Genomic DNA, 19,091 nt, shown 5'->3' with positions numbered 1-19,091 from the left:
AACGCACCAGTTTTTGTGACAAAACTATCGGTAGAGTTGAAAGTGTGATACAAAAACATTGAACTTTAGATTTTTATTTGGTACATGAAAATGTAAGTGAAAAAGTTGCACTACGTTATCACACATCACACACAGAATAGCTAGTGAAAGATGTCTGAGTGTAATAATGAACATTATTTTTTGTCAGCCCCTTTATGAGTGCACTTGTCTCTTTCTTGAGATAAACGCTTCTGCTTATGTCCAAAGAGATCCACACTCCACACACAAGCACAGGCATATACACTGAGCGTACAAAACATTAAGGACACCTGCTCTTTCCATGACATAGACTGACCAGGTGAATCCAGGTGAAAGCTATGATCCCTTATTGATGTCACATATTAAATAGGGCGGCAGGTAGCTTAGTGGGTAAGAGCGTTGTGGCAGTAACCGAAAGGTCGCTGGTTCTAATCCCCGAGCCAACTAGGTGAAAAATCTGTCGATGTGCCCTTAAGCAAGGCACTTAACCCTAATTGCTGATGTAAGTCGCTCTGGATAAGAGTGTCTGCTAAAAATGTAAAAATGTAAATTCACTTCAATCAGTGTAGATGAATGGGAGGAGACAGGATTTTTAAACTTTTAGACATGGATTGTGTATGTGTGCCATTCAGAGGGTGAAAATATTTAAGTGCCTTTGAACGGGGTATGGTAGTAGGTGACAGTTTGTGTCAAGAACTGCAGTGCTGCTGGGTTTTTCATGCTCAACAGTTTCCTGTGTGTATCAAGAATGGTCCACCACCCAAAGGACATCCAGCCAACTTGACACAACTGTGGGGAGAATTGGAGTCAACATGAGCCAGCATCCCTGTGGAATGCTTTCGACACCTCGTAGAGTCCACGCGCCGACAAATTCTTAACATTTTGTACACTCAGTGATACCATAACCCAGACACTTTGGGGGAGAATTGAACTTTGAGGGGAATTGATTATGCTCCCTCTGTGTCCACTGCAATGCCCTTTCACTTCTGATAGAGTCACATCAATCCAGCATCAGTGCACACTCTCAGCAACACTATGATTCCTGTACTTTTCTCTTTCCTTCCTCTTTCTCTTAGTCTCTGTTTCTCCTTCCTTCCTCCCCCTCTATCCCTCTGTCCCTCTCTCTCTTTCCTTACTATCGCTCTCTGGTGTGTAACCTCCCACAGTCTGCCTTCCCAAACCCAGCCCTGCGTGAGAGCGCAGGGGAGAACAATCCATCACCTGCCCCCTCGGCCCCAAATCATCCATCCACAGGCCCTCCACCCTATCCCAGCTCTGGACGCACGCACACACACACACACACAGCCTCTCTCTCTTAATCAGACACCCAGTGTGTGTATCCCCAAGCTGGGCCAGGTCTGGAGCCTGCAGACACAGGGATGGAACCACACCTCAACATCAGGTCAGCTTATAAAAAGAAGGTGAGAGAGATAGAGAGGGGAGAGCAGTGGCCAAGAGCTGATAGAGAAACCTGGAAAATAGGTGGAAATAATAGTGGCGCTTGCCTATATCATTGAGATATTCTTGTTCCATTTCTATGACCAGTACGTGATGAGGGAGATGATACAGAGAGAGAGGACATTTGGAACAATCTAAGATTTGAGGTTCTAAAAGCAACTCTTAGATGATCCTGAGATGGCCTGTGTAAGAATCCCTGGGAGATTTACTTCTGAAAGGGCAACTCCAACACTTTTAACATTTAGGTTGTTACTCTGAAGTATTTAGTGATGTCCTACATAGTTTTGGTGTACTTTCATCATTTCATGTCTATTGACTTTAGTGATGAGCAAAACTGGAAATTGTTTCTCCGTGACGTTTTCAAGTAGGATCCCTGAGATGACAAACTAAATTATGGACAGTAATTTCCAGCTATCTATACAACCCATCTGTAGTTTTCTGATCATATTGGAACTCCCTGCCACTGTATATGTTGCTCTGGTTGTCTTTGTATAATAACATCTGTAAATATTTTAAATAGGCGCTCAAAAACCTATATAATGATATTTATAGTCAGCTTACTCCAATATTTTTCCGTTGTTCAAGCCTCAAACACCCATGATTCCATTCGGCAAAACCACTCCCACAATCACTGACAAAGTTGCAGCTCCTGCGGCCTTTCCAGATAGCCTATATTTTCGTGGTGAAGTGCAAATAGGCCCACAGTGTTGTTGGATAGTTGCTCGGACAGTCGCAAAGGCTGTATTTGGCTGTTATTGTTGAAACCACTTTATTTCAGATCCCTAGCTAGCATTGCTAATGTTTGCACCAAAGATACACTCCCTTGAGAGAGTGCTAGTTGGCTGAGGAACGCAATAACAGAAGCTTGAGCAATGCAAAAAACGAGTCACCAACGTCAACCGAGTTCTAGGGCAATCTTGATAAGCGTGCCCTCCATTTCAAAGCACCTGGCAAACCATCGAAAACTTGTGAAAAGCCGGAGGAGAATTCCCCATTCACCACCGCTAACCTGTTTCACAACACTTATTATGCATGGGCTTGACCTGAAAGGAGGCAGCCATTTGAAAAAGCTTTTACACCAGGATGTTAATTAGCAAGCCTCAAGAGTATGAAGCAGTAATGTTAATACATGTAGCGTTCATTTTTAGTATTTTCTGGAACGTTTTTACGGGCGGTTGTTTAAATGCTGCTTGGTTGAGTTGCAGATCTCTAGTTGGGAGTTGGAACACATCTTGTGGCTAACAGCACTAGCCTGAGCTGAATACCAAGTCCCTGTGGTGCAGCTGGTGGAACCGCTGTAGGAGACACAGACAGCCCCGGTGTCCTAAAGAACTCAAATCAATAGTCTGTCTAAATTGTGGTCCGACGCATCCTAATTTTGCCTTTCCAGGAACTAACGGTAAAAATTAGCAGTGAAGCTACATTTGGTATATTGACATTCATTGATGTGTTGAAATGACTTGATAATTATGCCCGGTCCCTGAACAAAAACAAGTAAAAGACAGAATCAAATTTTAAAAATCCAGAAAATTGACTAGCAACAACTGTATCCTAAAAGATACCCACCATGAGTGCCCACTAAATTTGCTCAAGAGGCAAACAAAAGAAAAACCCACAGGAAACGAACCAAAACGGTGGAGTAAAAACAAAAGCAGATGAAGGGTAGTTTGTCCAAAACTCTAAATAGGGAGCACCAGCTAAAGGTGTCAAGACACTGGGCCACTCTTAAATAGCACCTGGGCAAGCACAGGTGAAACACCTTCCTACTAACGAGATGGCAACCAGCGCAGGTGTAACACATACTGACTAACGAGGTGACACCCTATGTGCCAATGAGCTATACGCGCTAAAGTCCAACCTCAAAACATAAATGGAAAAACCAAAACTTGTAACAGTCAAATAGGGGAGAGGCATTGTGCTGTGAGGTGTTACTTTATCTATTTATTTTTTTTAAACCAGGTTTGCTGTTAACTGTACCTCACCATTTTCAAAGCCAACATTTGTAGATGTTGGGCAAAAGCACAAACAAACTGTTTTCATTCGCTCCCTGATGGTTGGAACTACAGGAAATGGAGTGGGTGTGTTATCTCCAAGTAGTCAAGCCTCAACATCACATTCTGGGGGGATACAATTGCCAAAAATATGACCAGTCGGTCAATATGTCTGCCCTCCTAGCCACTGCTGTGTAGGGCATCAAATCAAATGTTATTGTCACATGCTTTGTAAACAACAACAACAGGTATAGCCTAACAGTGAAATGCTTACTTCTGGGTCCTTTTCCAACAATGCAGAGTTAAAGAGTCTGGTCACTGCAGCCTGGCCTCAAGAAAGGAGCCTGGGGGATTTGATAGGCGAGGGAGGAGGGTTGTTTTGAGCGCAATTGGCAGTGCCAGGATAGATGGCGCCTGCAGTTGGCACTGGCCCCGGCATGGACTGAGGAATCAGCAGGCAGCTCGTCTGTACTGGGAGGAAGAGCCTCCCTCTACCCCCTTTTCACTCCCACTCTCTCTCTCACTCCCACTCTTTTCTCCTCCCTCCGTCTTTCCCTGTCCAGACTTCTCCTCCCAAGGCAATGTATTTTCTTGCCTTTTTTGTCGGGGAGCTTGGGTGGCATCGCATAGCTTTGTAAAAGCCTGCTCTGGCTCATTTGATGTGTACTCTTTCTAATTGGCACAATGGAAGGATGAAAGAGTGGCATCTACGGGATGCCACCCGTGAAAGATGACTTGATGAGCAAACTAGGGGCTGCCATCATGCACAACTCAATCACATGGTTATTTCAAGCTGTAGTAGAGGGAACAGGAAAATGTACAGTACTGTCAGTATGTACACTATGCAGTCTATTCAAAGATGGAGAGTTTAAGTGAGCAACAGTAATCAACATGTTTACACTGAGCATTTACATTTGTGACACTGGCTAAATGGAAAAAACATTAGATTAAATAATGATGATGGGCTGCCGTACTTTAAAGCCACGGAGTGATAGTAAAGCCATGCTTGATATGAAGCTAAGAAAATTATGTTCTCTAACCTGAATGTAATGGGGGAAAGTATAATGGAAAATAGTCACATACTCGTCTCTCTGAGGATTAGACAGAGTAACAAATTACTGAACAAGAGAGGTGGAATAAATGCCTTATTTTTGATGGCAGGTCTAAACTACCAAGCTAAATCCATATTTTATGCATTACTTTTTATTTATTTATCTGGGTCACGGTCTAATATTGTTTTGAGTGTTTTCTCACTGAGCCTGAAACTCACAGATTGAATTGACTGAGATCCAATCAAATCATGAAGCCGATGTGACCAACGCTCAGGCAAGCTAAACTGCATTCTGGGAAATCTTGAGCGTTGGGAAGGTGCTGCTTATTCCACCAGCCGATGCCCTCGCCAAACAAAGTTACAGAGGTGGAAAATGATTTAACAGTCCTCTGGTTTTAACCTATTTTGGAAATCCATTTTATAGTCTAATTTTGTTTTACAATTAAGAAGAGCTTGAGAGCCATACATTTGCATGCTGTCTATGATTTGGCAAACGAAGAAGAACATTCAAAATTTTAACATCCCTTTGGCCGTTTTACTGTACATTCTCTTGACTGATATAGGCATGTATTATGTTAGGTTTGTACTAGACACAGGAAGCTGCTGAGTGGAGGATGGCTCATAATAACGGATGGAACAGAGCAAATGGAATGGCTTCAAACACCTGGAAACCATGTTTGTTACCATTTCACTTATTCCGCTCCAGTCAATTGAACGAGCCCGTTCTCCCCAATTAAGGTGCCACCAACTCCTGTGGTACTAGATCAGACACTGAATGTACAAAACATTATGAACACATGCTCTTTCCATGACATAGACTGACCAGGTGAATCCAGGTGACAACTATGATCCCTTTAGTTTCTGCTTACAAGCAAAAACTAAAGCAGGAAGTACCAGTGACTCACTCAATACGGAAGTGGTCAGATGACGCGGATTCTACGCTACAGGACTGTTTTGCTAGCACAGACTGGAATATGTTTCGGGATTCATCCAATGGCATTGAGGAGTATACCACCTCAGTCACCGGCTTCATCAATAAGTGTATCGACGGCATTGTCCCCACAGTGACCGTACGTACATATCCCAACCAGAAGCCATGGATTACAGGCAACATTCACACCGAGCTAAAGGCTAGAGCTGCCACTTTCAAGGAGCGGGACACTAATCCGGATGCTTATAAGAAATCCCCCTCAGACGAACCATCAAACAGGAAAAGCATCAATATAGGACTAAGATTGAATCCTACTACACCGGCTCTGATGCTCGTCGGATGTGGCAGGGCTTGCAAACTATTACGGACTACAAAGGGAAACACAGCCGTGATCTGCCCAGTGACGCGAGCCTACCAGACGAGCTAAATGCCTTTTATGCTCGCTTCAAGGCAAGCAACACTGAAGTATGCATGAGAGCACCAGCTGTTCTGGATGACAGTGTGATCACGCTCTCGGTAGCCGATGTGAGCAAGACCTTTAAACAGGTCAACATTCACAAAGCCGCAGGGCAAGACGGATTACTAGGACATATACTCAAAGCATGCGCGGACCAACTGGCAAGTGTCTTCACTGACATTTTCAACATCTCCCTGACCGAGTCTGTAATACCTACATGTTTCAAGCAGACCACCATAGACTCTGTGCCCGAGGAAGCGAAGGTAACCTGCCTAAATGTTTACCGCCCCGTAGCACTCACGTCGGTAGCCATGAAGTGCTTTGAAAGGCTGGTCATGGCTCACATCAACACCATCATCCCGGAAACCCTAGACCCACTCCAATTCGCATACCGCCCCAACAGATCCACAGATTACGCAATCTCAATTGCACTCCACACTGCCCTCTCCCACCTGGACAAAAGGAACACCTATGTGAGAATGCTGTTCATTGACTACAGCTCAGCATTCAACACCATAGTGCCCACAAAGCTCATCACTAAGCTAAGGACCCTGGGACTAAACATCTCCCTCTGCAACTGGATCGTGGACTTCCTGACGGGTCGTCCCCAGGTGGTAAGGGTAGGCAACAACACATCTGCCACGCTGATCCTCTACACAGGGGTGTGTGCTTAGTTCCCTCCTGTACTCCCTTTTCACCCACAAATGCGTGGCCAAACACGACTCCAACACCATCATTAAGTTTGCTGACGACACAACAGTGGTAGGCCTGATCACCGACAACGATGAGACAGCCTATAGGGAGGAGGTCAGAGACCTGGCAGTGTGGTGCCAGGACAACAACCTCTTCCTCAATATGAGCAAGACAAAGAAGCTGATCGTGGAATACAGGAAAAGGCGGGCCGAACAGGCCCCCATTAACATCGACGGGGCTGTAGTGGAGCGGGTCGAGAGTTTCAAGTTCCTTGGTGTCAACATCACCAATGAACTATCATGGTCCAAACACACCAAGACAGTCATGAAGAGGGCACGACAACACCTTTTCCACCTCAGGAGACTGAAGAAATGTGGCATGGGTCCCCATCCTGACCAGTAGCATCACCGCCTGGTAGGGCAACTGCTTGGCATCTGACCGTAAGGCGCTACAGAGGGTAGTGCATATGGCCCAGTACATCACTGGGGCCAAGCTTCCTGCCATTCAGGACCTATATACTAGGTGGTCAGAGGAACGCCCAAAAAATTGTCAAAGACTCCAGTCACCCAAGTCATCGACTTTTCTCTCTGCTATCACATGGCAAGAGGTACCGAAGCGCCAAGTCTAAAACGAAAAGGCTCCTTAACAGATTCTACCGCCAAGCCATAAGACTGCTGAACAATTAATCAAATGGCCACCCGGACTATTTACATTGACACCTCCCCCCTCTGTTTTTACACTGCTGCTAATCGCTGTTTATTATCTATGCATAGTCACTTTACCCCTACCTACATGTACAAATTACCTCGACTAACCTGTACCCCCGCACATTGACTCGGTACCAGTACCCCCTGTATAAATCCTCGTTATTGTTATTTTGTGTTACTTTTTTTTTTTTTTTTTACTCTAGTTTATTTAGTAAATATTTTCTTAACTCTTTCATGAACTGCATTGTTGGTTAAGTGCTTGTCAGTAAGCATTTCACGGAAAGTTCTATACCTGTTGTATTCAGCACATTTGACAAATAAAATTTTATAACATTTGATTTGATTGATGTCATTTATATTTTCTTTAGGCAGATTTTAGAATATTCACATGAAAATCTGTCGCCAATTGGATGGAAACCTAGCTAGTGAAAGACATTTGAGTGTAATAATGATAATTATTCTTTGTCAGCCCCTTTTTGAGTGCACTTTAACTTGTCTCTTTCTTGAGATAAAAGCATCTGCTTCAGTCCGAAGAGATCCACACTCCACATACAAGCACAGGCATATACATTGAATGTACAAAACATTAAGAACAGGTTGCTAAGAATATTTTTTACCCATTGTATGAGAGATTCTCCAAAATTAAAATAGTCCAGGCATGTATACACTGAGCGTACAAACATTAAGGACACCTGCTCTTTCCATGACCAGGTGAATCCAGGTGAAAGCTATGATCCCTTATTGATGTCACTTGTTAAATCCACTTCAATCAGTGTAGATGAACGTGAGGAGATAGGTTCAAGAAGGATTTTTAAGCCTTGAGACAATTGATACATGGATTGTCAATGGTAGTAGGTGAAGTGCCTTTGAACGGGGTATGGTAGTAGGTGCCAGGCAGACCGGTTGGTGACAAGAAATGCAATGCTGCTGGGTTTTTCACGCTCAACAGTCCACCACCCAAAGGACATCTAGCCAAGTTGACACAACTGTGGAAAGCATTGGAGTCAACATGGGCCAGCATCCCTGTGGAATGCTTTCGACACCTTGTAGAGTCCATGCCCCGACGAATTGAGGCTGTTCCGAGGGCAACTCAATATTAGGAAGGTGTTCTAAATGTTTTGTACATTCAGTGTACATCGTCTTAGTTGTATTTCAAACCAGAAATAAGGTGTGCATGCACCCCATAGTAAATTACACCTTTAAAGACTGAAATTGATATTACTCAAGATAACATGAAAAAATGTGGTCTTTCAAGATTCAGCACTGCACACAAGAGGTGAGTAATACGAAAAGGCTGAACAAAGACACACCAGAGAAAAATAAAATCCCATCTGTATTAGGGGTGTCACGATACCATTATAATGATACTACAATACTCAATTTGTCATGGCAAAAAGAAAAACACGAAGCAGCCTAAACTCTGTTATATAAAAACCTGCTTTATGTCAAATAGGGTGTGTTATAAATGGGAAAAGGACCCCAAATGACAAGATAATGCTTGTTTTCCTCAAGAAATTAAGCTGCTTCATGTTTTATTTGCTTGTCATGATACTTCTGAGTATCATGATTCTGGTTTCGTGACAACCCTAATCTGCATTTGGACATCATACAACAGTGAGGGACATTGAACAGTGATGGAGCTTGAAAAGACGGTATGACAACTCACCCCATTGGCTTTGCTCAGGGCTTGGAAGTAAATGCTGTAGCTTTTGGCTGGAGAGAGAGGGGGGTTCCAGTAGCCGTTGTAGGTCTTGTTGTCACCTATGGTGAAAGGCTGCACCACAGTCAGGTAGGTGGGCGGGAGCTCCGCTGCAAAGTAGTGGGGCAAATCCAAGATGGAGGCATTCTTGAAGCTGACCGGGACGGAGAAGCACTCCAGCACATCGGCCGCCCGCCGCACCTTCTGCTTGCGTTCCTCTTTCACAACCAGCTGGTAGGCACTGGGGAGAGAGCAGAGGGCAAAGGTCATCATCAGATGGCTCACCAGGGGCTGTATTTATCAAGCGTCTCAGAGTAGTAGTGCTGATCTAGGATCAGTTTTGCCTTTTAGATCACAATGAATAAGATTACATGGACATGAGGTACCTGATCCTGTATCATCACTCCTACTCTTGAGATGCTTGATACAGACTCAACTCAACCCCGGGTTTCCATAAGAAATGGGTTCAATGTTGATTTGAAAATTCATTCATAAAGATAATTACATTTAATAAGGAACCACCTAATGTGTGACTATAGCTATACTGTTGTATATACAGTACGGGTTTGTAATCTGTGTCGGGTCAGTTCAAAGCTTTATACAAAGTATATCTGAGCAGAGACAGGAGTCTTACTGCTGCTCTGTCTTAACCAGCCAATGAACAATTCATAGCACTCCAAATGGACCACATTACTGTTTTCCAGCATTAGTTTTGCTTTGCGAATAGTACACTCATATCTCCAGCGTGAACTACATCACCTACTGAAGAAGCAGACCTTTAAAAAATACATCATAGTGGTAACTCCGCGGAAAACTATATACTATTTTAATTTGGAACAGAAACCAAAATATTAAACACAGACTTGTCCAGAGGGAGCACAACCATTGGGCAGTCATTTCTGTGAGGGGCCAGTAGATGGAAGTCTCCCCCTAATTAGCCAGTGGGAGCTGTCTTTAGACTGGCCTTTTTGAAAGACCCTGTCTATGGAGAGGAAGGTAATGAGAGGAGGGTTTGTTTCTGCGCCGGGGTTCATGATTGGATAAGGACTTCTTTTGAGCCCTTGGTGGTTGTCCGCAATTATGTCCAGCTATGCCAAGAACACACTTCACAATTATATGCAATTAGGGAAATGTATGTTTCTGTAAAGGACTAGGGCAAATTATCCTAGCCTCTAATTTGGCATCTTTCATATGGGATAATTGCTGATGACCAAAGGAGAATGCACCTTTCTTTTCTCTGACAGCAAATATCAAATTAAAACTAATGGCTTTCAGAGATCAAATAAGTGCGGTGGAAAAATGGCTTGCTTGCATCTGTGTGTGCAGGATGGACGTAACAACATGCTGTCTGATCATGTCGTGACCTTTTTTGTAAACATGAAACATTTTCATTAACCCCTAACACTTGTGGAAATTGGCCTATATGAATAAGGCCAAATTGAAATGTTTCTAACAGAAGAACTATAAAAAGCAAATACATGACCATAGTAGCAATTGAAAGAGAACATTTTGGAGATTATGGGGAAATACATCATAGTGGTAACTGCGCAGATTTTTATTTTTTTTATCAGGCCAAAGGTGAGGACACAACAGTTCACCTGAAACAAGACTGAATTCAAACATTCAACTGTTGATTTTATGTGCGTTTTACATTATCTGTACTTTTCACAGAATTTGTCAATAACAAAATTGGAAAATAATCTGGATAGATTCAGTAACATAATAACAATATTCATTGACATTTTGGAGTGGGTGCAAGATAAGAATAAATTATTATAAGGGTTTGAGTGAGAGGTCTAACAAAGTGTGCATAGTTCCTAATAAATTCCAATGCAATTTTATCACTCGAGGAAAGACCCTTCAACTGTAAGGTGCTTTTTTGAGCTCTCCGAGCTTTTCCATTGACGAACTGAAGCAAGGACACTTGCAGTTTTTGTTTGGAACACAGCCCTATTGTTGTTCAAATAATCCAAAAATGTTCCATTAAAAATCGCAATCAGGGTCAGCTGGTATCATTTGAAAGCTTATTCTATTGCCAACATGGCTAGCTAAGTTATAAAATATAACCTTATAGTGTTAGGCTTTCAAAAGGCACTTCATACAAACCGATTGTAATGTTGGTGCGCATAGAATGGAGTCATGAGCGCATTCATGTGCGTGCTCCGCTGTGGATTTTCTTAAAAATACGACAAACATCAGCTCATTCTGTTCGGGACAACCCAGAGTATAACACATGTCATCCTTGTAACTGTGGATCAAACATAGCGATCATAAACGTTGATACTGTAAATGACATACATTTTCAAATATGGAAATATGAAGTTCACATTTGGACTCACGGGTGTGTGGTTTGCTTGTATAAAATTAGAGCGGTATTCATTATAATGCTCAATGATTCATCTTTTAGAGCACATCGACTCCTCTCTATTTACAGCATTTCCCTCACTCAGACGTAACAAATGTGCAAAAGTAGCCCAATAAGCAGGAGGGATGGGAGCCTCTTCTTGTATCGCGTGGTGCTCAATTTTACAACGGTTGTCAGTCAAAACCCATACAGCGCTGTGAAGCCGAGAAGGTGAGCTCTGATGTCATGTATATCGTGTTACTGTACAGCCACTGCGTTCCAATTTAGGCGCTTATCAATGACAAAATTAGCTATTTTCAACTTGTATACAGGATGACAGGCGTTGTGAGTGGAAAGGGCTAAAGCTGTAGAGTCCAGAGCTTTTATGTTCTAGAGACAATTTAAAGCATTACCCCCACACACACACAGCGGAGTCGCTCACCACCTTCCGGAGACATTTGAAACCCCACCTCTTTAAGGAATACCTGGGATAGGATAAAGTAATCCTTCTACCCCCCCAAAAAAAAAATTGTAAAGTGGTTATCCCGCTGGCTATAGGGTGAATGCATCAATTTGTGAGTCGCTCTGGACTAGAGCGTCTGCTAAATGACGTAAATGTGCCCTTGAGCAAGGCACTTAACCCTAATTGCTCCTGTAAGTCGCTCTGGATAAGAGCGTCTGCTAAATGACTTAAATGTAAATGTAAATGTAAATTTAGGCTACCGTATTTAACATGTAATGACCTGTTTTCAACATGAGGCAATGAAGCCCATGCACATCTGGTAGCACTTAGGGGCATATCTGAAGTGTTTATAAAATGATTTAGTAGTTGATACATCAAATAATTAAATAGATAATGTGAACAACATGTATTATATTTAACCTCTATGATATACAGCGCATTCTGAAAGTATTTCGACCCCTTCAGTTTTTCCACATTTTGTTACGTTACAGCCATACTCTAAAATTGATAAAAAATATATATTTTCCTCATCAATCTACACACAATATCACATAATGACAAAGCGAAAACAGGTTGTTAGAATTTTTTGCTAATTTATATAAAAAAACAACCCAGAAATACCTTATTTACATTAGTATTCAGACCCTTTGCTATGAGACTCGAAATTGAGCTCAGGTGCATCCTGTTCCATTGATCATCCTTGAGATGTTTCTACAACTTAATTGGAGTCCACATGTGGTAAATTCAATTGATTGAACATGATTTGGAAAGGCACACGTCTGTCTATATAGGGTCCCACAGTTGACAGTGCATGTCAGAGCAAAAACCAAGCCGTGAGATCGAAGGAATTGTCCGTAGAGCTCCGAGACAGGATTGTGTCGAGGCACAGATCTGGGGAAGGGTACCAAAACATGTCTGCAGCAATTGTATTTGTATTTATTAAGGAGCCCCATTAGCTGCTGCTTCCTGGGGTCCTGCAACATTAAGGCAGTTATATACAATTAAGGATGAAGGTCCCCAAGAACACAGTGACCTCATCATTCTTAAATGGAAGAAGTTTGGAATCACCAAGACTCTTCCTAGAGCTGGCTCCTGGCCAAACTGAGCAATCGGGGGAGAAGAGCCTTGGTCAGGGAGGTGACCAAGAACCAGATGGTCACTCTGACAGAGCTCTAGAGTTCCCCTGTGGAGATGGGATAACCTTCCAGAAGGACAACCAGCTCTGCAGCACTCCACCAATCAGGCCTTAATGGTAGAGTGGCCAGACGGAAGCCACTCCTCAGTAAAAGGCACATGACAGCCTGCTTGGAGTTTGCCAAAAGGCACCTAAAGGACTCTCAGATCATGAGAAACAAGATTCTCTAGTCTGATGAAACCAAGATTGAACTCTTTGGCCTGAATGCCAACAACATGTCTGGAGGAAACCAGGCACCGTTCATCACCTGGCCAATACCATCCCTATGGTGAAGCATGGTGGTGGCAGCACCATGCTATGGGTATGTTTTTCAGCGGCAGGGACTGGGAGACTAGTCAGGATAGAGGGAAAGATGAACAGAGCAAAGTACAGAGAGATTATTGATGATAACCTGCTCCAGAGCGCTCAGGACCTCAGAGTGGGACAAGTCTCTGAATGTCCTTAAGTGGCCCAGCCAGATCCCGGACTTGAACCCAATCGAACATCTCTGGAGACCTGAAAATAGCTGGGCAGCGACGCTCCCCATCAAACCTGAAAGCGCTTGAGAGGATCTGCAGAGAAGAATGGGAGAAACTCCCCAAATAAAGGTGTGCCAAGCTTGTAGTGTCATACCCAAGAAGACTCAAGGCTGTAATCGCTGCCAAAGGTGCTTCAACAAAGTACTGAGTAAAGGGTCTGAATACTTATGTAAATGTCATATATCTAAAAACCTGTTTTTGCTTTGTCATTATGGGATATTGTGTGTAGATTGATGAGGGGAAAAAACTATTTAATCCATTTTAGAATAAGGCTGTAACGTAACAAAATGTGGAAAATGTGAAGGGGTCTGAATACTTTCTGAATGCATTGTAAATATCCCCCAAATATATATTTGTAGAGGTACTATGAAAATGAAAGAATACTGTATACCCATTTGGGTGTACATTTCTTTTATATTTTTATCCACAAATGCATTTTTCCCATCAGATATATAAATTCCATAATGCTACACAAGGCCTGAAAATATTGTTAGTCCAATAGCAAGTAAATTAGTAATTGAGGTATTCGGACGGTTAACACTGGGATATAGCTTCCTTCTGGGATGGTAGGTTGAGCGTAAACTGTTCTAATTCAATATGCACACACTTAACACATTTTCATGAATGTCAATGCGGTTGATGTTCCTAAAGCGGTTAAGCTGTTGTTCCAAGCCGATGGCCAGTAGTGTTTAATTGGCATAAGCTAGTATCTCGTGTCTGTATTGTCAAGGTTGTGTTTTCAATACTTGAACTAAAGGAAATTTTGAAAATAACTGTGTTGCTCCGCCAACTACAATACAAATGTACAGTGAGGGAAAAAGTATTTGATCCCCTGCTGATTTTGTACGTTTGCCCACTGACAAAGACATGATCAGTCTATAATTGTAATGGTAGGTTTATTTGAACAGTGAGAGGCAGAATAACAACAAAAAAATCCAGAAAAACGCATGTCAAAAATGTTATAAATTGATTTACATTTTAATGAGGGAACTAAGTATTTGACCCCCTCTCAATTAGAAAGATGTCTGGCTCCCAAGTGTCTTTTATACAGGTAACGAGCTGAGATTAGGAGCACACTCTTAAAGGGAGTGCTCCTAATCTCAGTTTGTTACCTGTATAAAAGACACCTGTCCACAGAAGCAATCAATCAATCAGATTCCAAACTCTCCACCATGGCCAAGACCAAAGAGCTCTCCAAGGATGTCAGGGACAAGATTGTAGACCTACAAAAGGCTGGAATGGGCTACAAGACCATCGCCAAGCAGCTTGGTGAGAAGGTGACAACAGTTGGTGCGATTATTCGCAAATGGAAGAAACACAAAATAACTGTCAATCTCCCTCGGCCTGGGTGGAGTTGCAATGATCATGAGAACGGTGAGGAATCAGCCCAGAACTACACGGGAGGATCTTGAGACAGCTGGGACCATAGTCACCAAGAAAACAATTGGTAACACACTATGCCGTGAAGGACTGAAATCCTGCAGTGCCCGCAAGGTCCCCCTGCTCAAGAAAGCACATATACAGGCCCGTCTGAAGTTTGCCAATGAACATCTGAATGATTCAGAGGAGAACTGGGTGAAAGTGTTGTGGTCAGATGAGACCAAAATCGAGCTCTTTGGCATCAACTCAACTTGCCGTGTTTGGAGGAGGAGGGATGCTGCCTATGACCCCAAGAACACCATCAAACATGGAGGTGGAAACATTATGCTTTGGGGGTGTTTTTCTGCTAAGGGGACAGGACAACTTCACCGCATCAAAGGGACGATGGACGGGGCCATGTACCGTAAAATCTTGGGTGAGACCTCCTTCCCTCAGCCAGGTCATTGAAAAAGGGTCGTGGATGGATATTCCAGCATGACAATGACCCAAAACACATGGCCAAGGCAACAAAGGAGTGGCTCAAGAAGAAGCACATTAAGGTCCTGGAGTGGCCTAGCCAGTCTCCAGACCTTAATCCCATAGAAAATCTGTGGCGGGAGCTGAAGGTTCGAATTGCCAAACGTCAGCCTCGAAACCTTAATGACTTGGAGAAGATCTGCAAAGAGGAGTGGGACAAAATCCCTCCTGAGATTTGTGCAAACCTGGTGGCCAACTACAAGAAACGTCTGACCTCTGTGATTGCCAACAAGGGTTTTGCCACCAAGTCATGTTTTGCAGAGGGGTCAAATACATATTTCCCTCATTAAAATGCAAATCAATTAATAACATTTTTGACATGCATTTTTCTGGATTTTTTTGTTGTTATTCTGTCTCTCACTGTTCAAATAAACCTACCATTAAAATTATAGACTGATCATGTCTTTGTCAGTGTGCAAACGTACAAAATCAGCAGGGGATCAAATACTTTTTTCCCTCACTGTATCTTGATCCCCTTAATTCCTTTTGCATTAAAATTGCACTTATTTCAATGACTGCTACTAATACCTCAAAAACCCACCAGACCAACAATAATTATATTTTTCATTTAATAGATTCAGTGGACTTTGGTGAACCATTTTAAGATTGGGATACATGCGAAGTGGATGGACTTTCTGTGCTTGTCTTTATTTTTTTTAAATATATTTTATTTTTATTGGCCCATAAAACTAACTCCGGCGGACAAAACTTTGTTTTACATTTTCATTTTTTACAGCTATTTTGTTACGTATATGTTATTCATACATGGTACTTTTATACACAGTATTACATGACAGAAATATAGTTTGAGATACACATTACATATTAAAAGGTACTCAGATATACACTGCTCAAAAAAATAAAGGGAACACTAAAATAACACATCCTAGATCTGAATGAATGAAATAATCTTATTAAATACTTTTTTCTTTACATAGTTGAATGTGCTGACAACAAAATCACACAAAAATTGTCAATGGAAATCAAATTTATCAACCGATGGAGGTCTGGATTTGGAGTCACCCTCAAAATTAAAGTGGAAAACTACACTACAGGCTGATCCAACTTTGATTTAATGTCCTTAAAACAAGTCAAAATGAGGCTCAGTAGTGTGTGTGGCCTCCACGTGCCTGTATGACCTCCCTACAATGCCTGGGCATGCTCCTGATGAGGTGGCGGATGGTCTCCTGAGGGATCTCCTCCCAGACCTGGACTAAAGCATCCGACAACTCCTGGACAGTCTGTGGTGCAACGTGGCGTTGGTGGGTGGAGCGAGACATGATGTCCCAGATGTGCTCAATTGGATTCAGGTCTGGGGAACGGGCGGGCCAGTCTAGAGCATCAATGCCTTCCTCTTGCAGGAACTGCTGACACATTCCAGCCACATGAGGTCTAGCATTATCTTGCATTAGGAGGAACCCAGGGCCAACCGCACCAGCATATGGTCTCACAAGGGGTCTGAGGATCTCATCTCGGTACCTAATGGCAGTCAGGCTACCTCTGGCGAGCACATGGAGGGCTGTGCGGCCCCCCAAAGAAATGCCACCCCACACCATGACTGACCCACCGCCAAACCGGTCATGCTGGAGGATGTTGCAGGCAGCAGAACGTTCTCCACAGCGTCTCCAGACTCTGTCACGTCTGTCACATGTGCTCAGTGTGAACCTGCTTTCATCTGTGAAGAGCACAGGGCGCCAGTGGCGAATTTGCCAATCTTGTTGTTCTCTGCCAAATGTCCTGCACGGTGTTGGGCTGTAAGCACAACCCCCACCCGTGGACGTCGGGCCCTCATACCACCCTCATGGAGTCTGTTTCTGACCGTTTGAGCAGACACATGCACATTTGTGGCCTGCTGGAGGTCATTTTGCAGGGCTCTGGCAGTGCTCCTCCTCCTTGCACAAAGGCGGAGGTAGCAGTCCTGCTGCTGGTTTGTTGCCCTCCTACGGCCTCCTCCACGTCTCCTGATGTACTGGCCTGTCTCCTGGTAGCGCCTCCATGCTCTGGACACTACACTGATAGACACAGCAAACCTTCTTGCCACAGCTCGCATTGATGTGCCATCCTGGATGAGCTGCACTACCTGAGCCACTTGTGTGGGTTGTAGACTCCGTCTCATGCTACCACTAGAGTGAAAGCACCGCCAGCATTCAAAAGTGACCAAAACATCAGCCAGGAAGCATAGGAACTGAGAAGTGGTCTGTGGTCACCACCTGCAAAACCAGTCCTTTATTGGGGGTGTCTTGCTAATTGCCTATAATTTCCACCTGTCTATTCCATTTGCACAACAGCATGTGAAATTTATTGTCAATCAGTGTTGCTTCCTAAGTAGACAGTTTGATTTCACAGAAGTGTGATTGACTTGGAGTTACATTGTGTTGTTTAAGTGTTCCCTTTATTTTTTTGAGCAGTGTATATGGTATACATAACATACGGTATACATAGTCCCATGTAGCTCAGTTGGTAGAGCATGCGCTTGCAACGCCAGGGTTGTGGGTTCGTTTCCCACGGGGGGCCAGTATGAAAAATGTATGCACTCACTAACTGTAAGTCGCTCTGGATAAGAGCGTCTGCTAAATGACTAAAATGTAAAATATGGTGTTTTCAGTCCTAACTATTGCAGATCATGAGCTTTTAACCTCTTATGGATTGTACCCTTTTATTCAATTTTCGCCTAAAATGACATACCCAAATCTAACTACCTAAAGCTCAGGACCTGAAGCAAGGATATACATATTATTGATACCATTTGAAAGGAAACACTTTGAAGTTTGTGGAAATGTGAAATTAATGTAGGAGAATATTAGGAATGTGTTCTTAATGTTTGTACAGTGTATATAAATTCTAGTCGTACTTTATCAAAGTTTTTTCTAAATCTGCTATGAAGACCAGGCCTGGTTTCTTCGATGTTTCAAACCATTGTTTCAAGTAATTGTCTTATATTATCTCCAATGTATTGTCAATGTAAAAACAATCTGTCTGATTAGGATGGATAATATCCAATAAAACCATTTTAATTCTATGCGCTATGCATTTTGCCAGGATTCTTGCATCATAACATTGAAGTGTAAAGGGCTTCCAGTTTAATAAATGGACTGGATCTTTACACTTACCACCTGGGTCCTGTTTTAGTAATATTGAAATCAGACCTTCTTGCTGTGTATCTGATAGTCTACCATTTTTATAGGAGTAGTTAAAACATGTGAATAGTGGATCTTTGAGCATATCAAAAAAGGTTTAATATACTGTAACTCAACTGGTATGCCATCAAGCCCTGGAGTTTTTCCGGACTGAAAGGAATTCATTGCATCAAGAAATTCCTCCTCTGTAATGTGGCTTTCACACAAGTCTTTCTGTACAGTTGTTAATTTTACACTATTATTAGGAAAACATCATTACATTTAACATCATTCAGTGGAGATGGAGGAGACTGAAAAGAGAACATATGCTTAAAATATTTAGCTTCCTCTTTCAAAATATAATTTGGTGAATCATGCATGACTCCGTCATTTGTAACGTGTTTCTGTAAATTCTTTGTGGATGGAAAATGGTGAAGAATGCCCCAAATTATGTTTTAATCTTCATAATTGAAGATTTAAAACAATTTGGTGCATTTTCACAATTTTCCATCCAGTTTGCTTAATTCGTTTTATATATTACACTTCATTGTTCT

General features: G+C 42.6%; 1 protein-coding gene across 15 annotated transcripts in view; it reads right to left on the bottom strand.

Moving 5' to 3' along the window:
- ptprt (protein tyrosine phosphatase receptor type T) overlaps positions 1-19,091 on the bottom strand; it is a 449,458-nt gene that overhangs the window by 155,539 nt on the left and 274,828 nt on the right. For all 15 annotated transcript variants that reach the window (XM_041888816.2, XM_041888817.2, XM_041888819.2 and 12 more), the window contains exon 12: positions 8,973-9,246. In XM_041888816.2, coding sequence (XP_041744750.2) covers positions 8,973-9,246 — 274 coding nt within the window. The remainder of the gene's footprint in view (positions 1-8,972; positions 9,247-19,091) is intronic.

The sequence above is a fragment of the Coregonus clupeaformis genome, chromosome 10 (assembly GCF_020615455.1).
Source record: "Coregonus clupeaformis isolate EN_2021a chromosome 10, ASM2061545v1, whole genome shotgun sequence".
Taxonomy (NCBI): Eukaryota; Metazoa; Chordata; class Actinopteri; order Salmoniformes; family Salmonidae; genus Coregonus; species Coregonus clupeaformis.
The sequence above is the reverse complement of the archived record's forward strand: the minus strand, read 5'-3'. Positions and strand labels throughout refer to the sequence as shown.